This window comes from Helicoverpa armigera, chromosome 2 (genome assembly GCF_030705265.1).
Source record: "Helicoverpa armigera isolate CAAS_96S chromosome 2, ASM3070526v1, whole genome shotgun sequence".
NCBI classification, from domain to species: domain Eukaryota; kingdom Metazoa; phylum Arthropoda; class Insecta; order Lepidoptera; family Noctuidae; genus Helicoverpa; species Helicoverpa armigera.
The window spans coordinates 13239069-13254541 of NC_087121.1; the positions used below are offsets into that span (position 1 = coordinate 13239069).

Genomic DNA, 15473 nt, shown 5'->3' on the forward strand with positions numbered 1-15473 from the left:
ACTTTATTACTGAGAATCGTAAGGAATACTAAAGTAGGATGAACTCAAATGAAACTCTCGAAAAAGAAAGATATTCAAAATCAATTTTCATGATGTCACACACTTTTTAAGAATAAAACATTGATTTTGAATAAGTAGGTACGTGACTGATTAACAGTCAAAACCTCACTTCATTCAAAATGAAGGAAAAGCATCAAAAACTTTAATTCATTAAGCGTTAACCGACTATCCGCACTGATTCCCGATGAAATAATTAACAAAACTTGCTGAATTCTGTTTCAACGAACATAATTTGGACTGAATAAATTTTCTCTAAGAAAATCATTGGAACAAGATGAGATTCTGTGAATGTTTATTTAAATTTTTAATATTTTAGCGTAATTTAGAATTCACACAGATAGCAATTCTTTGATTCCGATTTTTTTGATTGAATAGGATGATACTTAATTTTAGAATCTACCTCTATACAAAGGCAGGTCTTTTACACACTACGTAGGTACACATTTTTGCTTTTCGAGGTGTTATCAGGGTACCTGGAGCATGATACTGAACTGTTCAAAATCTCACATAGCAAATACATATTATTATCCATTCATTTTAAAGCCTATACCTATTGGATCCATATTGCATCCATTTTATAAAATTTACTACATGTGTAACATATAGAATGCTTATAAAGAATTGAGTATATAGCATTCACATCTGTAAAATATGCCAGCCAAAGACAGAGGTTTTGAGACAAAAGTAAAGAAAAAAAATACATCTAGGTACGTAATATCGAATACTTACAGGGGCGGCATTTATAGGCGACTTCGACGTATTTATTCTGCGTCGGGCAGGGGTCCACGAGACCTGCCATTGGCAGAGTACTGAACTTGCACTGAGGTTTCTTTTGGCAAGCTTCCACCACGGTTTGCAGTAATGAGTACTAAAAGAGAAAGGTTTTTGATTAATTACTATTGTAATTTGGCACCAGTGTTACTGCAGATGTCTTTCCATCTGTTTTAGAGTTGCGTTTTATTTTAAATTCTGTCGAAATGAAACGTGGCTTTTGTTTTTAATATTTTGAATAACTTGGTCTGAATATGTGGCTTTAATATTAAATGTGAAATATGCAGTGAAAAATCATAGCACATCTAAACATAAATCACAAAATAATATGCAATGAAAATAAATCACCGTTGCCCTAAAGAAAACGACATACATCATCAACTTTAGGAAGTATCCCTAAGAAAAATATAGCTTTAAGTGCAAAAGAGGATCTAATGTTTCCTATTAAAGTCATCTTTCTTTTTTTATGTCAAAGAATGACAAACGGCTCGTTGGCCCACCTGATGTTAAGTGCTTGTTATAGTCTGTAGATGTCCGCAATTTCGGCACCTTTGCAAATAAGGCTTTATGAACTGCCTCCCCGAATTTTTAAGAAAGTTTTTTTTTTTGTATAAGGCCGAGTTCATTTGCTTTTGAAGCAATGGCCTTAAGAATATTACGTGACTAATTTATTGGGGAGTGTATTAATTGGTTTTGCATATACTTATACCTATAGCATTTTATTGTTATTTAGTTATTATGTTGAAGATACCTGACTATCGTTCCCATACTAAAACGAGATTTACTTTCTGCTTACTCTGACACTCTCAATAGTCACCAAAAAATTATCAAGTGTCGTCTATACTACTTCAGCTTAACCCAAAATTCCGTACATTCAACAAATTCTCTAAAAAACCTTTAATAAACCAAAATACAATTGAGCGAGAGGACGTTACGCTAAAATTGGTTCGCTGTCCGCATACAAGCCGCATGCAAGCTGACACCATACATTATCTAATTAGGATTCAGGCTGCACCGGCCAATCAGAATGGGTTATATGACCGAACCAATGAATCGTGGGCCGGTTACAATGGACGCCGAGTGTAATCGAATTCTAATGTTTCAATAAAGGGTTCGTACTTGATAAGTGAATGAGTCATTTAGTGTGAAAGACTATGCTTTTGGTATTTCTATACTAATATTATAAAGAGGAAAACTTTGTTTGTTTGTTTGGTTGTAATGGATAAACTCAAAAACTATTGGACCGATTTTAAATATTCTTTCACCATTAGAAAGCTATATTATCTGCGAGTAACATAGGCTATATTTTATCCCGGTGCGGGCAGTAGCTTCCACGGGACGCGTGTGAAACCGCGGGAAAACGGCTAGTGTGTTATAAATATAACATTAATTCAATCGTTGGTTGGTAATGCCAAACTATTTGTTCTGGCTCGAAAAATAGTGTTACTTTTTTTGACATTGAGGCCAAAACATACTTGGCTTTTCTGTTATCTTTATTCAATACGAAATCCTATAAATGTTTGGCTTGATACAATAGTGTCAAATAAAATATGCTCTAATGGATGCTTACTTAGCTGGCTTAAGTTTATAAGCAAAAGAACCCTTCTATATTTGAAGTACCTAGGCCTGGTGGTGGTAGTCTGTGCCATTTCAGATGGTGATAGATGACAACGACCACACTACACGAACCATTCCAAAATGAACACTTGCTTTAACGAAATAAGAAGCATTTTACAACAACCAACCTGCATAGCATTAGGCCTCTTACAATTCCTGACTTCTTCCGTCACTTCGCTGCTCAAAGCTGGACATCCCTTCTCCTCTCCAACTTTCCCATACTGGGCTACTTGTATGCTGATGGTGGTGCCTCTAGGACAGGCCAGGGAGACCATCTCATCATTGCAGACTGATCTGTGTATGACCTTGAGCGTGTCTAGGAGTAGAGCTAGAACAATAGAAAAGAGTTTTGTTAATGTTAAGAGGGTCATTGAAATAGATAGACGATTTTGTATTGGAATGATGACTGTTGTATTTAATTTTAGCGATTCTTATTTAAAACCTTTGAGAAGGAATAAATAAGCCTTATTTGCCAGAGTCCACATCTAGCCCGTTCGACTATCAGTTGGGTTTTTGGAGAACAACTTAGGAATATATGGCAGGTAACTTAAATTGTATCCAAACCAAAAACATTCAGGAAACACATTAAATTACGAAATACTAAATACAAATATTTTTATAGCATCAGAAATTCGTAACACGATCATACAATTCTGGGAACCTTAAATATATGAGATGGTAAAAATACCCTGCAACTCCTGAGAAGGTTCGATTGAACTCTTGATTTTTTCGTACCTTTCTCAAGGTAAAAAAAATATTTGTAACCGAATATACCAAAAACGGTTATGCACTTGTCAGATTATGGTATATTTCTTGATTTTAACTATCTCTGTAAACGAACTTTAAATGACAAATTATTGAATATTTTTACTGTCTCTGTAAACGCACATGAAAATGAGGGTACCATTATGTAATTGTTTCATGTTTATTAAACTGATATCTAAAACCTTGCATATTTAATGATTAAAATAAATATTAAAATTATCGTTATAAGTTTTAAATAAGATTTGGTGGGTTTAAATTAGTTTATTTCAATTGTGAATTTAGTTATTTGTATATAAAGCTTACTTGTCTCTGATTAGTCAATTTTGGCGGATTAGTATGACTGTTCGAAATGATGTTTTAAAATAGTCATGGCACTTTTCTGGTGGACGTTGAGGTGTAGACAACACACGAAAGTTAAGTATTCTTCCTGATTTATACTTTCTTACTATGATGTGATTTTTTTTTTTTATTAGCCTGTGCTGTCCCACTGCTGGGCAAAGGCCTCCCCCAAAGCCTTCCACTTTTCTTTATCCCTCGCTGCTTGAGGCCAGTCCGAGAGGAAGCTGTCCAAGTCTTCCCTCCAGCGTTTCCTTGGTCTCCCTCTCGGTCACAATAATGATGTGATTATTGTGATTTTTATTGTAATTGTTGTTTTATGTATTATTGTGCTGATGTTTAAACTGTATAGTAATCTATCGCTTTATACATGTCTATAAGATATATTTATGCTGTACTTGTGTACTTACCTTGGGTACCGTATGGAATTATTTCTTTATGATTTATATGATTTATGTTCCAATAGTTTATAACCATACAGACAGAATTGTGTTGCTGGGGAGTTTGTTCCACCACTTCTTCTTCCCAGCAAAAACACATAGGAAGTGGTGAAGGGTGGGCGTTTTGGGGGCTGTCTACTGTAAAATCCTGACGTTCTAAAAGCGCTGTTTTGCAGCCGAGTTTGAATAAATGATTTTTCATTTCGATTTGATTTTCATCCTCCGAGCCTTTTCCCAATCATGTTGGGGTCGGCTTCCAGTCTAACCGGATTCAGCTGAGTACCAGTGCTTTACAAGAAGCGACTGCCTATCTGACCTCCTCAACCCAGTTACCCGGGCAACCCGATACCCCTTGGTTAGACTGGTGTCAGACTTATTGGCTTCTGACTACCCGTAACGACTGCCAAGGATGTTCAATGACAGCCGGGACCTACAGTTCGATTTGATTTTGATCATAGAAAATGTTTTATTTATTTTTTATACCTTTATGTTTTATTCCATGCTTTCTACACTTATTCTTGGGATTTCAATAATTAAATAATACATTAAATTGCTCTATTATGTATCAAAATCTAACACACTCCTATTTATCCAGGTTTTGACACGTAGTTACAACTCACTTAATACATACGAATATCACACGTTGGTAGGCTGAAATATATTTGAAGAAAGATGTCAGTAACAAACCTTTACATAAAAAAGTCTACTTTTGATCAGGTGCAAAAATAGGTAGCGAGTGAAAACAGCTAGTAACAAAATAAATCCAAACCAATTTCTACAAGTACCCAACATAATTCGTCAGAAATGACATCAAAACAAGGCGTCAGAAGAGTTTGTACACGTGGAAACAAACACGTGATCCAGAAAATAATAATAATAATCAACATCTGAGAGAAAAACATGACAAAACAAATAACAAGTGTTCGGAAAACTGATTATGTCAGTCGCGAACGTTGATACACTAATGACGTATGTTTTGATCGAATTAGCTTCTCGACTTGGACTTTTGTCACTGAAGTTACGCTGTTTTTGTTTTGTTGTTGTGTTTATTTTTGTCAGTTGGAGCGGCTATTTGGTGAAGGGTAATTTTAGCTCCAACTTGAGTTTGATGACTGGTTCACATAATTACCATGAATGAACTTAATTCAATGGTCAAATGACCCTTAGTACGATACCGCTTGTGCGTGTTCAACGAATCATCTTTTCTTAGCTTATACCTACGTACATTTTTAAAATTGTAACTTAATTTAAATTAAGGTGACAAGAATGTTTACATTATATAAAGTTACGTAACTCTTACCAATAAACCAAATTGGCCAATTGTAGGCAGGCCGCATTGCCACGCTGAATGACAATGCAAATGATTCAGATTCAGACAGGTGTAAGTTTTAAAAAGAAACATGGTGGAATAGTTCCAAAGTTTCTTCGAACACCACATAATTTTATTCTCCCCCTTAAAATGGTAAATAAGTCCATATCAAACGCAGCCATGTTGAATCAGTTGTAGTGCACTGGTCATGTGACAGAGCACTCTCCGCCGATAGCAATTTACGACGACATATAAGCGAAGTCCACTAACACAGCAGAAAATCCGCGTGAAACGAACTAGCTTTACTGACATGTTCATGTGGCAAGCTAACAGCCAGTTTATTTACCACATCTTAGCTGTCCAAAGAAAATTATATCTTACGCTTAAGACTTGCGTGTCTAGTTTTTTGCGAGAATGTAAGTACCAAATACAATTTAAGTTAAGCAGACTATACGAGGATTCTAATTAGTATAATTTATATTGTTTTTAACTTATTTCCTAACAAGGAAGTTACATGTTCGTCCAATTGCTGCAGATCATTATTATGTAAAAGCTGCAGTTGCAGGATTTTGACAAAAATATTCAGCCAAGTTGCTTGCATTTTAAAATTCTCAAAACAAACATTGTTACACGGGTTTCAATGTCACTATGTCACGGAATTTTCGTTTGTCTTGAATATGTCTTGAAGCAACTACTCTATAATGTATGTGTGTGTCTTGTTCTTATTTTCTAAAAAAACATCTGGAGTACTTTACATATTTTTTTTATATTACATAATTATACATATTTACAAGACCAGGCCTAACCCATTGACCTAAAATTCAGCCGTAACTAAAAACTCCCTTCGTTTTTTTTCAACCGCGGATATTACTTAGTAGGTCAACATTTAATTATGTTCACATTTATGAAGATACTTTTTAATATTAAAACGTTGCGTGTTTACGGAGCACGTTAAATACTCTAACATGGAAATAGTAAATGATATTTAGAAGACACACCTTCATTATTTATGATAATGTACGTGAAATGGCTAGAATAATTACTACCGGCTTTTTTAAAACTACCAACAGTTTATTTTCACGGGTCAAGTAAATGACTATTACTGGTGCAAAAAAGTATAACTGAACACGAATTTGGAAAAAAAAAATAAACACAATTACAAATAACTTAGGTGTATGTCCTGCTAGGCTTGTCTTTGAAATAATAAAAAAAAAAAACAAACAAACAAAATAGTAGAGAAAACAATGAAAATACCACCAGACAATACCCAATACATATTTAATGTATTGGCAACATTTATTTGGGAGACTGGACGCCTACAATAAATTTCTTAGGTGTGAAAAGTGTAATGCTTTATTTAGGCACAATTTATTGCCTACTAAAAGGCGTATTTGTTCTAGTTCCCCTAAGAGGCTTGTTTTTACTCGTTACATCTGTTTTATTTCAAGAATTTTAAATAGAATTATGTATTTCAATAAAACCTTTTTCGCTTTTGAAAAATGTGGGTTTTTGTTAGGCTTGATTCGGATCTATTTTTTAGGTTTTTACTTTGTAAATGTTTTAATATTTTATGTTTAGAGCTTTGACTGTTTTCGGTAATTTATTGCTAAAAACTTTTGTTTATAAGCGACTGGAAATCTACAAATAGACCCACTATTTGTAAGCAATAATATTTATCAAATATAAGTAAGTAATGTTATAATATCCAAATATGATTCCTGATGTTTATGGTATGATTGATGCACATTAAACAGTTAGGTTAGGTTACTCAGTCCAACTAAATAGTTTGACTGGATGCACGATTACTTTTACGCGAATCTAAAAAGTCTATAGTCTACTTTTTTGCATCCTGTGAAACTAAATCAAACCCATAAAAAATACTTAAAAAATCGTCGCTACGGTCTGACTGCAGTAAAGTAAATAGATAGGAAGTGTATTTCACGTCATGAAAAGCCAGATTAGCAGTGGCGGCTTAACTGCCCAGAGCATTATCAGCTTAAAGATCGGACCAATCACAACAAAGGCTCGATCCTATAAAAGACGGGAGCTTTCAGGTTATATGTTCTACAGAGAGAAATGTTAGGTAACTATGATTTTTTCTTTATTAAAATTGATGTAGGATGACTTTGTTGCCTGTGAGTTTGGTTCTCTGTTACTGTCAATAGCTAGTACATTTAAAGGGAATTTGATTTGGTATGTTTTTTTTTAAGAAAGAAAATAAAAACAAACAAAAAAAACAGAAAAATTACAAAAAGACTATAGAGAAAAAAAATAGGGAATATGTGGGAAAACGGACCTTACACAACCCAATATGACATTACGAGACTAATCCCAACGCTGATTTTGAGCGGTATTTCGTCAGTTTTTTGGTAAGATGTTTAAATATCAGGGAGAAGGAATGCATTAATGCTCAATCCTTCGCCCTGTGAGAGGAGGCCTGTGCCCAGCAGTGGGACGATATATAGGCTGTAACAGTAACACTTTAAATATCGTAAATTAAAACTCAATGTTTTAGAATTACAGGCTATTTGAAGTGCAATCGCCACCTACATTTACGTGTAATTTCCTTACATTACTTGAACGCAGAGCTATTTATTTAGATGTCAAGCGGTCTCCTCGACTCGGCTTGTAGTTTACTCTCTCCGTGCGAGGTAGTACACTTATCGATGATCTTAGGTACTTTCACGAGCTAAAAGCTATTATAATCTTTTATATACCATACTTTCAGATACAGTTTTAACTACTTTTTGAGTTAAAAATAGCCTTTTAAATGTAAGTAAGAAAGTGGTAGAAAAGCATCGTACATATTTATGAAATGAAAGTATATATTTTTTTTTAATGGGCAGCCTATGTACATAGGATGATGACCCTCGGCAATGAATGAGGTGCTTAAAATATTCACCCTCTGTATTCTATTACAAATGAAGCCAAAAAAGTATAAAGTATTTTGGATAAGCCCTCTTAAAAGTTCAAAAAAGAAATGACAATATAATTATTTTTAACATTTTACTCTCAAAATATAAAATATGTTTTAAAAGAAAGATTTTGGTTTACGAAGAATCGGTAAAAGAGAAAGAGTTTGAAAACTGTGGAGTACAGTTATAAGTATCACAAAATAGAATCTTAAAGTGCGCTAGAGCCGTCCAGGGTCGAGTCTTGAGACTTGAAAATTCTAGAAACTTCAAATAAGAAACTTAAACTTTAAGCCTAAGAAAAGTTTGTGAACCCACTCAAAACTTGAACACTCGCTGAATAATAATTAACAATGAAAGATGCTCCTTTACATATGATTAATTTCTATAATTTTAGTTTCTTAAAAAGTTCTCATAAATTTTTTAATATTTGAATTTTGTTAATGAGCACGTTCTTAAATCAAATTAAAATTAACATTTTAGTTCTGAAATATTTCGAATAATAATTTAGCAGTTGTTATTAACTTCGTGTATTAAAAACTTTCGTGACATTAAATCGATATTTAATAGTACCTACATCATTTGTGAAAAGGGTCGTTCTGTTTGACAATTTGACAGTACCGATATGTGTACCTATATACTTAAGAAAGTTTTGACAATGTCCTGTAGTTTACTTTGACTTTACAAAGACCTAAGTATAATAAGTAATAGCTATAAGTATTATTCACATGAGGGACTCGAAGGGACAATTTCGCTGTTTTTATTTATTTATTTTTAGTGTTTAATGGTATTTCTCTAGGCTTTTTGTACTAATTTATCTCTACATACAAATATAAAATATGCTTTCGACAGCTGAGTACTATAGTGGTTTACAAGGAGCGTCTGTCTATCTGACCTCGTCAACCCAGTTACCATGGCAACAAAATACCTCTTGGTAAGACTGGAAAACCAAAACCATACTCTTCTGAATCTCCTCCTCCGAGCCTATTTCCCAACCATGTTGGGGTCGGTTTCCAGTCTAACCGGATGTAGCTGAGTACTAGTGTTTTACAAGAAGCGACTGCCCTATCTGACCTCCTCAACCCAGTTACCCGGGCAACCCAATACCCCTTGGTTAGACTGGTGTCAGACTTACTGGCTTCTGACTACCCATACTCTTCTGAATGAACTTAGTTAATTATATAACGCTAGTTAGCGACTTTAGTTCAACTTCGTTAACAGTGTTGCTTATTCCACGCACACCACCTGACACAAAGTTACATTACCTAAAGACGAGATCTTTGACTTAACCTGTAGATGCACGTTAAGTTAACTAATCAACGCGATACTGTTATAATTTTATTTAACGAAACACAAAATAATTCAATTCGGGTAATCTTATGTATGGCAAAATTATACCAATACTCTGAAATGGTCGTACATTTCTGACTTAGGTACATTCGGCTTATAAAATAGAAACCAAGGTATGTGAAAGCAAAACGAAAAAGTGATCCACGAAATCCGAATAAAGAAAGACTATTCAAAACTACTCCAGTTACCCCTTTGGGAAATTAGGTCCTATGCCCTTTTGACGATCCCTATCTTAATATACATCTGGTCCTTAATTCTATCCAATAAGTTAATATATTCAAACTCTAAAAATATAAGCTTAAGTGTACCTAATTTATTATTTAGAACACTTTTTAGACGTCTAATCGAGCACATTAATCAAAAATATCAAAACGAAAATGCACTCAAAACTATAGCACATTAGTGTCAAAATTATGAGTGAATTGGAACTTTTTGTAGTTGAAGCCTCATTATTCATATTTCTATGGCACTCGTAAACAAAGGATTTGTTCAAAAATGGACTGTATATTACACCTGTGAATAATTGGTTTTACAGTCACTCATTCGGTGTTGCGAAGGCTTTTACTGAACACAATTTTCAGCTTCGAATTCTGGTTGTATTTTCTGACATCATATCGCCTGTTTTAATATTTTCTATACGAATAAGTTTTGTTTCCATACTTTCCACATTGAAATCAAACCTTGTACACTAAAACGCTTTATAGATAAGATAACTTTTCCATTTGATTCTAAAATCCTACCTACACGGAAACAAAAGAAGAAATAAATTACGTCTTTTGGGCTTTTCGTTTTGCTTGAATAAGGGTTGTGTCAAGTCATCGTCAAGATGAGACGTTTCGGTTTAAATGCATTTTCGTATACGTAGCATGTCTCCATTTTTTATATGTTGCGTATTTTGGGTTTTAGTCCACTTTATTTAAGGATTACAGAATTTCCTCGTAGTAACAACTATATATGCATAAAAGGCTTTAACAATTACAAAGCCAAACAATAACAAAACCAAACAATAACAAAACCTTTATAAATACGAAATTTACAAGTATCATTCTCTAGAATTGAAGAAGCAGCCTTTTCAACAAAGGGATTACCTAATATAATCGTTTTAAAACTAGGTTGAGGGCAGATATGCAGTCGCTTCTTGTAACACACTGGCAGTCAGCTGCATCCAGTTAGACTGGAAGCCGACCCCAACATAGTAGGGAAAAAGGCTCGGTAGGTGATGAATCGTGCTTAATTACCAGATTTCTTCAGATAAACCACATCCTTCTTCTTTTGAACACATCCTCCGAGCCTTTTTCCCAACCATGTTGGGGTCGGCTTCCAGTCTAACCGGATTCAGCTGAGTACCAGTGCTTTACAAGAAGCGACTGCCTATCTGACCTCCTCAACCCAGTTACCCGGGCAACCCGATACCCTTTGGTTAGACTGGCAGACTTACTGGCTTCTGACTACCAGTAAGACTGCAAGGATGTTCAATGACAGTATTTTTTTGAACACGACATAATGATTTTTGTTTTTCCTTTCGGTGGCAACAGTAACTATTACTATTACATATAAAGCATTCTTCAAGCCCATTACTACAAAACGAGTAACATAATTAGCGTCATATCCCGGTCCCTTCCGACAAAGGGTAACTCTCACCGTGATCTGTACATTGTTCGCTGTAACAGGCATACCCTTATCTTTACAAGTGGACAAACTGTGGATTCACTAAGCCCTGTAGTTCCTTATTTAATTGTGTTCGGTAGTTGTAGTCTTTTTTGGATATGGAAATATATTTTTTGGGGATAGAAAAATTTTTGTCATTTTTTCTTTGTATAGATTTCACCCGAAAACTAACTCGGAACTACTGCCCGTTCCTGGATAAAATAAAGCCTACGTTACTCGGGAATGGTGTAGCTTTTCAGCATTGAAATAATTTTTAAAATAGGTATTTTTTGAGTTTATCCGTTACGAACAAACAAAAAACCATGTTTCCCTCTGTGTAATATTATTAGTATAGATAGTCACAGAAGTCCGTCAACCTATTTTATTAATTTGGGAGACTAAATAAATCATTACGCATACATTACCGAAGCTAAAGATTTTGTTTGTTTAAATGAGCAAACCTCAGAACTTGCTTGCCCGATTTGAATATATCGAGGTAGTTCCAACGAGATACGTTTGTTACCGGTTATTGTGTATTTTAAGTAGGTATATCAATTAGCTTTGACCTTATATAAATCTCTAGGCATTGTGTTTAAAAGTTCAGATGGTTTCATAACGGAATATTATTTTATCCCAAGAGTGTTATAACCTATTAAGCACTGTTAGGAGTTACCTTGACCTGAATAATATTTTAGTCTGTATGACAGTTGTACTAAAGTTTTTAGGGCCGTTTATAATTTCCGTATACAATAATTAACAGGTTAATTTCACTATACAAACAACATCGGTATGAAAACATCACCAAGTACATAATAAACACATCAATTTAAACAACGCGACGTTAATTTAAGTTAATATAAAAGTTCTAGGCAAATCACCATGCCTTATCTTCTTCGGAATCGGCTTCCAGTCTCAGTGGATGCAGTTGGTACCAATGTTTTACATACAGCAAAATAAGAACCTAATATAACAAAAAAAAAAAACAAAAGATATTAACAAGCCCTAAAATGTCATTACACGAAGCAATCGCGTTCCAAATTCAAATACAAATTCCAAATTCAAATAATCGCGTACCTACGTTTTACATACAACAATATAATACAAAAGAAGATCACGAATCACGAAAAGCAATCGATTTCCGAATTCAAATGTCGCGTTCTAAATTGAAATGTTCTCTAACAATTACCAAAATGGCTACTTGGCTATGGCCAGAAGTACAAACCGCAGGGTTCTCAGCGCTGACGTCATTAGGACGTGTGGCTTTGGTCATTACTCTGTGATAGACGTTACAGCCCACCCTATTAATTGGGACATGGGACATGCCCACATCAATTTGTCCTTATGAAGTGTTTAAGTGTGTGGTTTTTTTTATTTAGTCCTTATAAGGATAATGGGAATTGAATAACAGGTCAGAATATATCGTTCGCAGTAACATTTTTTGAATCTAAGCGGGTCGTGAAGTCCCGCGAGGAGTAAGACATAGTTTGTTCTGTAGTAAGCAAGAGAAAATTCCCAAAAAATCATATTATGATATAACCTCTTTGTCTCAATAATATTAAAAAATATTAATTTCTACAGCGTCATTTAATAAACTTATTGAAACTGATCAAAAGATCATTATTTTCTCAAGTTATTTTATACACCTGAAACAAAATATGTAGTTTGGACAGTTGGTTCAAGGCAGCCTGCCTCGTAAACTCATAAATGGTTATCAAGGAACCAACTCAACAGGTTTCATTCTTAAAAAGTACTTCGAAGCAAGGAAATGACGTCACATATCTAATTTCAACATAAAAGACGTAAAAAGTCTTCTTTCTGACGCCAACTACCAAAACAATGCTTAAAAGTTTCCTAAAATGTTGGAGCAAACATCTCTGTCGCTTGAAAACAACATAAACCCTGTCCAAAAACACTACAGTTCTTCCTTTTGACGAGTAAAATTATAACTTAACTACATAGAAATAAAGTTGAAATCTCAACGATAACGCTCGTGAGCACGAAAACAAAAATGAGCGCCGTGCCTAAGTCTTTTGTTTCATGGCATAAGCAAGAAGAATACAAATCATAAATTATTGAGTTTTGCCATCTTAAAACCCTTCGACCACATAACTTTGAAATACATTCCTAATCATAGTTGGCAACAGACAAAAAAAAACATGTTAAAAAAGTTGCAATAATATAATATAAATCCGCGTCTTTTACTCGTGCAAGTCGGTATCACGTGTAGCTCCCCTAAAATTAGAATACACGTGCCCCAAACTTATACAAAGTCCATTAAATTCGGGAAAGACATGAGACATCTCGTCAGTCACTCATATCGTCCCACGAGGAACCGAGAAACAATAGTCGGACAGATAATACGAATAAAAGGTGTTTGCCAAACCCCAAGAGATGGGAGTTAAGGCACTACATTGTTTGTCGCTCCAAGATTTTTCCAGAACATAAACAATAGGAAATATGTTAGGATCATGGCTGAAGATGCTTGGAAAACAAAAGAAGTCGATAGGTTTGACAGTTTTATCCCCCGATAATTTGTTGTAGTGTATAACAGGCTTTTGATATGGGTGGTTCTCAGGAGATCTTCTATTACGTTATAATAACATAAAAACATAGCCAACGTGACCCTAAGGGCTTGGCAGAGATACAGCGATAAGCGAACAAATAGCTAGCTTTATTTGGCCAGGTGTATTTTTTTAATTCATTTCGTTTTTGCGATAGACTGAACCCCGTAAGTATAATTATTGAGACCAGTTTGTAAGGGATTTGCTTGTACCCTATAGATGTAGTCAGATGTAGTCAGATGTTATTTGATAATGATTGTTATCGCAAATGGCGGGGTAGGCATAGAAATAACATCTTTTTATGCGACTTCAAAAAGTGTGTACATTAATTACTGTTTTATCTATGAATTGAATCAATGACCTTTCAGTTCAGGATAAAATACTGACAAGGGTAAAAATATCTCAAGGTAAATAAGGTAAATTCTTGAAAATATAATTTTACTTAACATTCATAACGACGCAAGTAGAAACTGAAAAATACAAAAAACTTGCTTTTACTAAAGTTTGACTTCCAAGAAAATCTTCAACTTTCGCACGATTTGAAATTACAAGCACTTAGTATGTAGAGGAAAAAATAAAGAACAAAGATTTTATTAAAAAAAAAAGCTTTTTACAACAAATTATCTTTTATTTTTCATTGACTCAATGTAGTTCTGGGATAATAATTGCTTCGGTGATATCGTCATCTTCATCTTCCGAGCCTTTTTTCCCAACTATGTTGTGGTCGGCTTCGGTGATCGTTACAATTTTTATTTGCACTACTTATCATAGAAACCTTAACCCAAAACAGCGTTTAATAAAAGATTACCATCAACTGCCCTAGGGCATCGCTAGTTCATTAATAATTATCTAACGAGCTTCCAAGTCCAGGCTTCGATTAACGGCGACATCGGCGGGTTAAATGGCCGTAATCGGCCCCACGGTCCACCGATCAACTTCGCACACTCGTGTCATTTATACTCCAGGCCTGCCTGGCCTGCATAATTAAGTTACGTTTAAGGCCTACTGGTTAAACCTCGATTAAATCGCCGTAAGATGGGAACTGCACAAAATGTGGGAGATTTATCCTGCGAAAATGTTGGTTGTTAATATGTACCGGATTAAATTTTCTTTATAATTAGGATGTAATGTAAAATAGGAATTATTTTAACTGTCAAGTGCCGCGAAGATGTGACAGATGAATATTGAAACAGCCACATATGTATATAACAGTGTCAATACTTTTTATTTTACAATATATTTTACCATAGCTGATCCCGCGAACTGCGTATCGTCTAAACGTTCCTTGGACGCCTATCGGTCCAGCCATTCTTGAGGTTTAGTCAGACTAACGAACAGCAATTCATTTTTATACCTATATAAGAAGATTTTACGTCATCATACACCTAAACACAAATAGTTATCACCTTGTAAACTTCAGTGATATTATGTTACATTAGATGATAAAGCCGATATACATTGCACACCATACCCATGCCAAATTGCCTAACGCGGCGGTTTGAAGTACGTACTGTTTGGCACTGATTGTCAACGGTTTTGAACGAAGGGTGAATATTTCCAATGCATTTTTATCATCTCTTCAGATCAGCAGAAAAAGTCGCTACTTTAATTTTGAATTTACGCTTTTACAGGAAAACAAAAAAATATACCTACAATTTTTTTTTAATATATTGTTTTGTTTTCCTTTTAGTTTTCACTAGTCTTT

General features: G+C 34.6%; 1 protein-coding gene across 2 annotated transcripts in view; it reads right to left on the bottom strand.

Moving 5' to 3' along the window:
• The window catches only part of LOC135118445 (uncharacterized), a 45024-nt gene that overhangs the window by 6553 nt on the left and 22998 nt on the right, over window positions 1–15473 (bottom strand). For both annotated transcript variants that reach the window (XM_064040545.1, XM_064040543.1), the window contains exons 2-3: window positions 2577–2776; window positions 790–928 (exon numbers count right to left, since the gene is read on the bottom strand). In XM_064040545.1, coding sequence (XP_063896615.1) covers window positions 790–928; window positions 2577–2776 — 339 coding nt within the window. The remainder of the gene's footprint in view (window positions 1–789; window positions 929–2576; window positions 2777–15473) is intronic.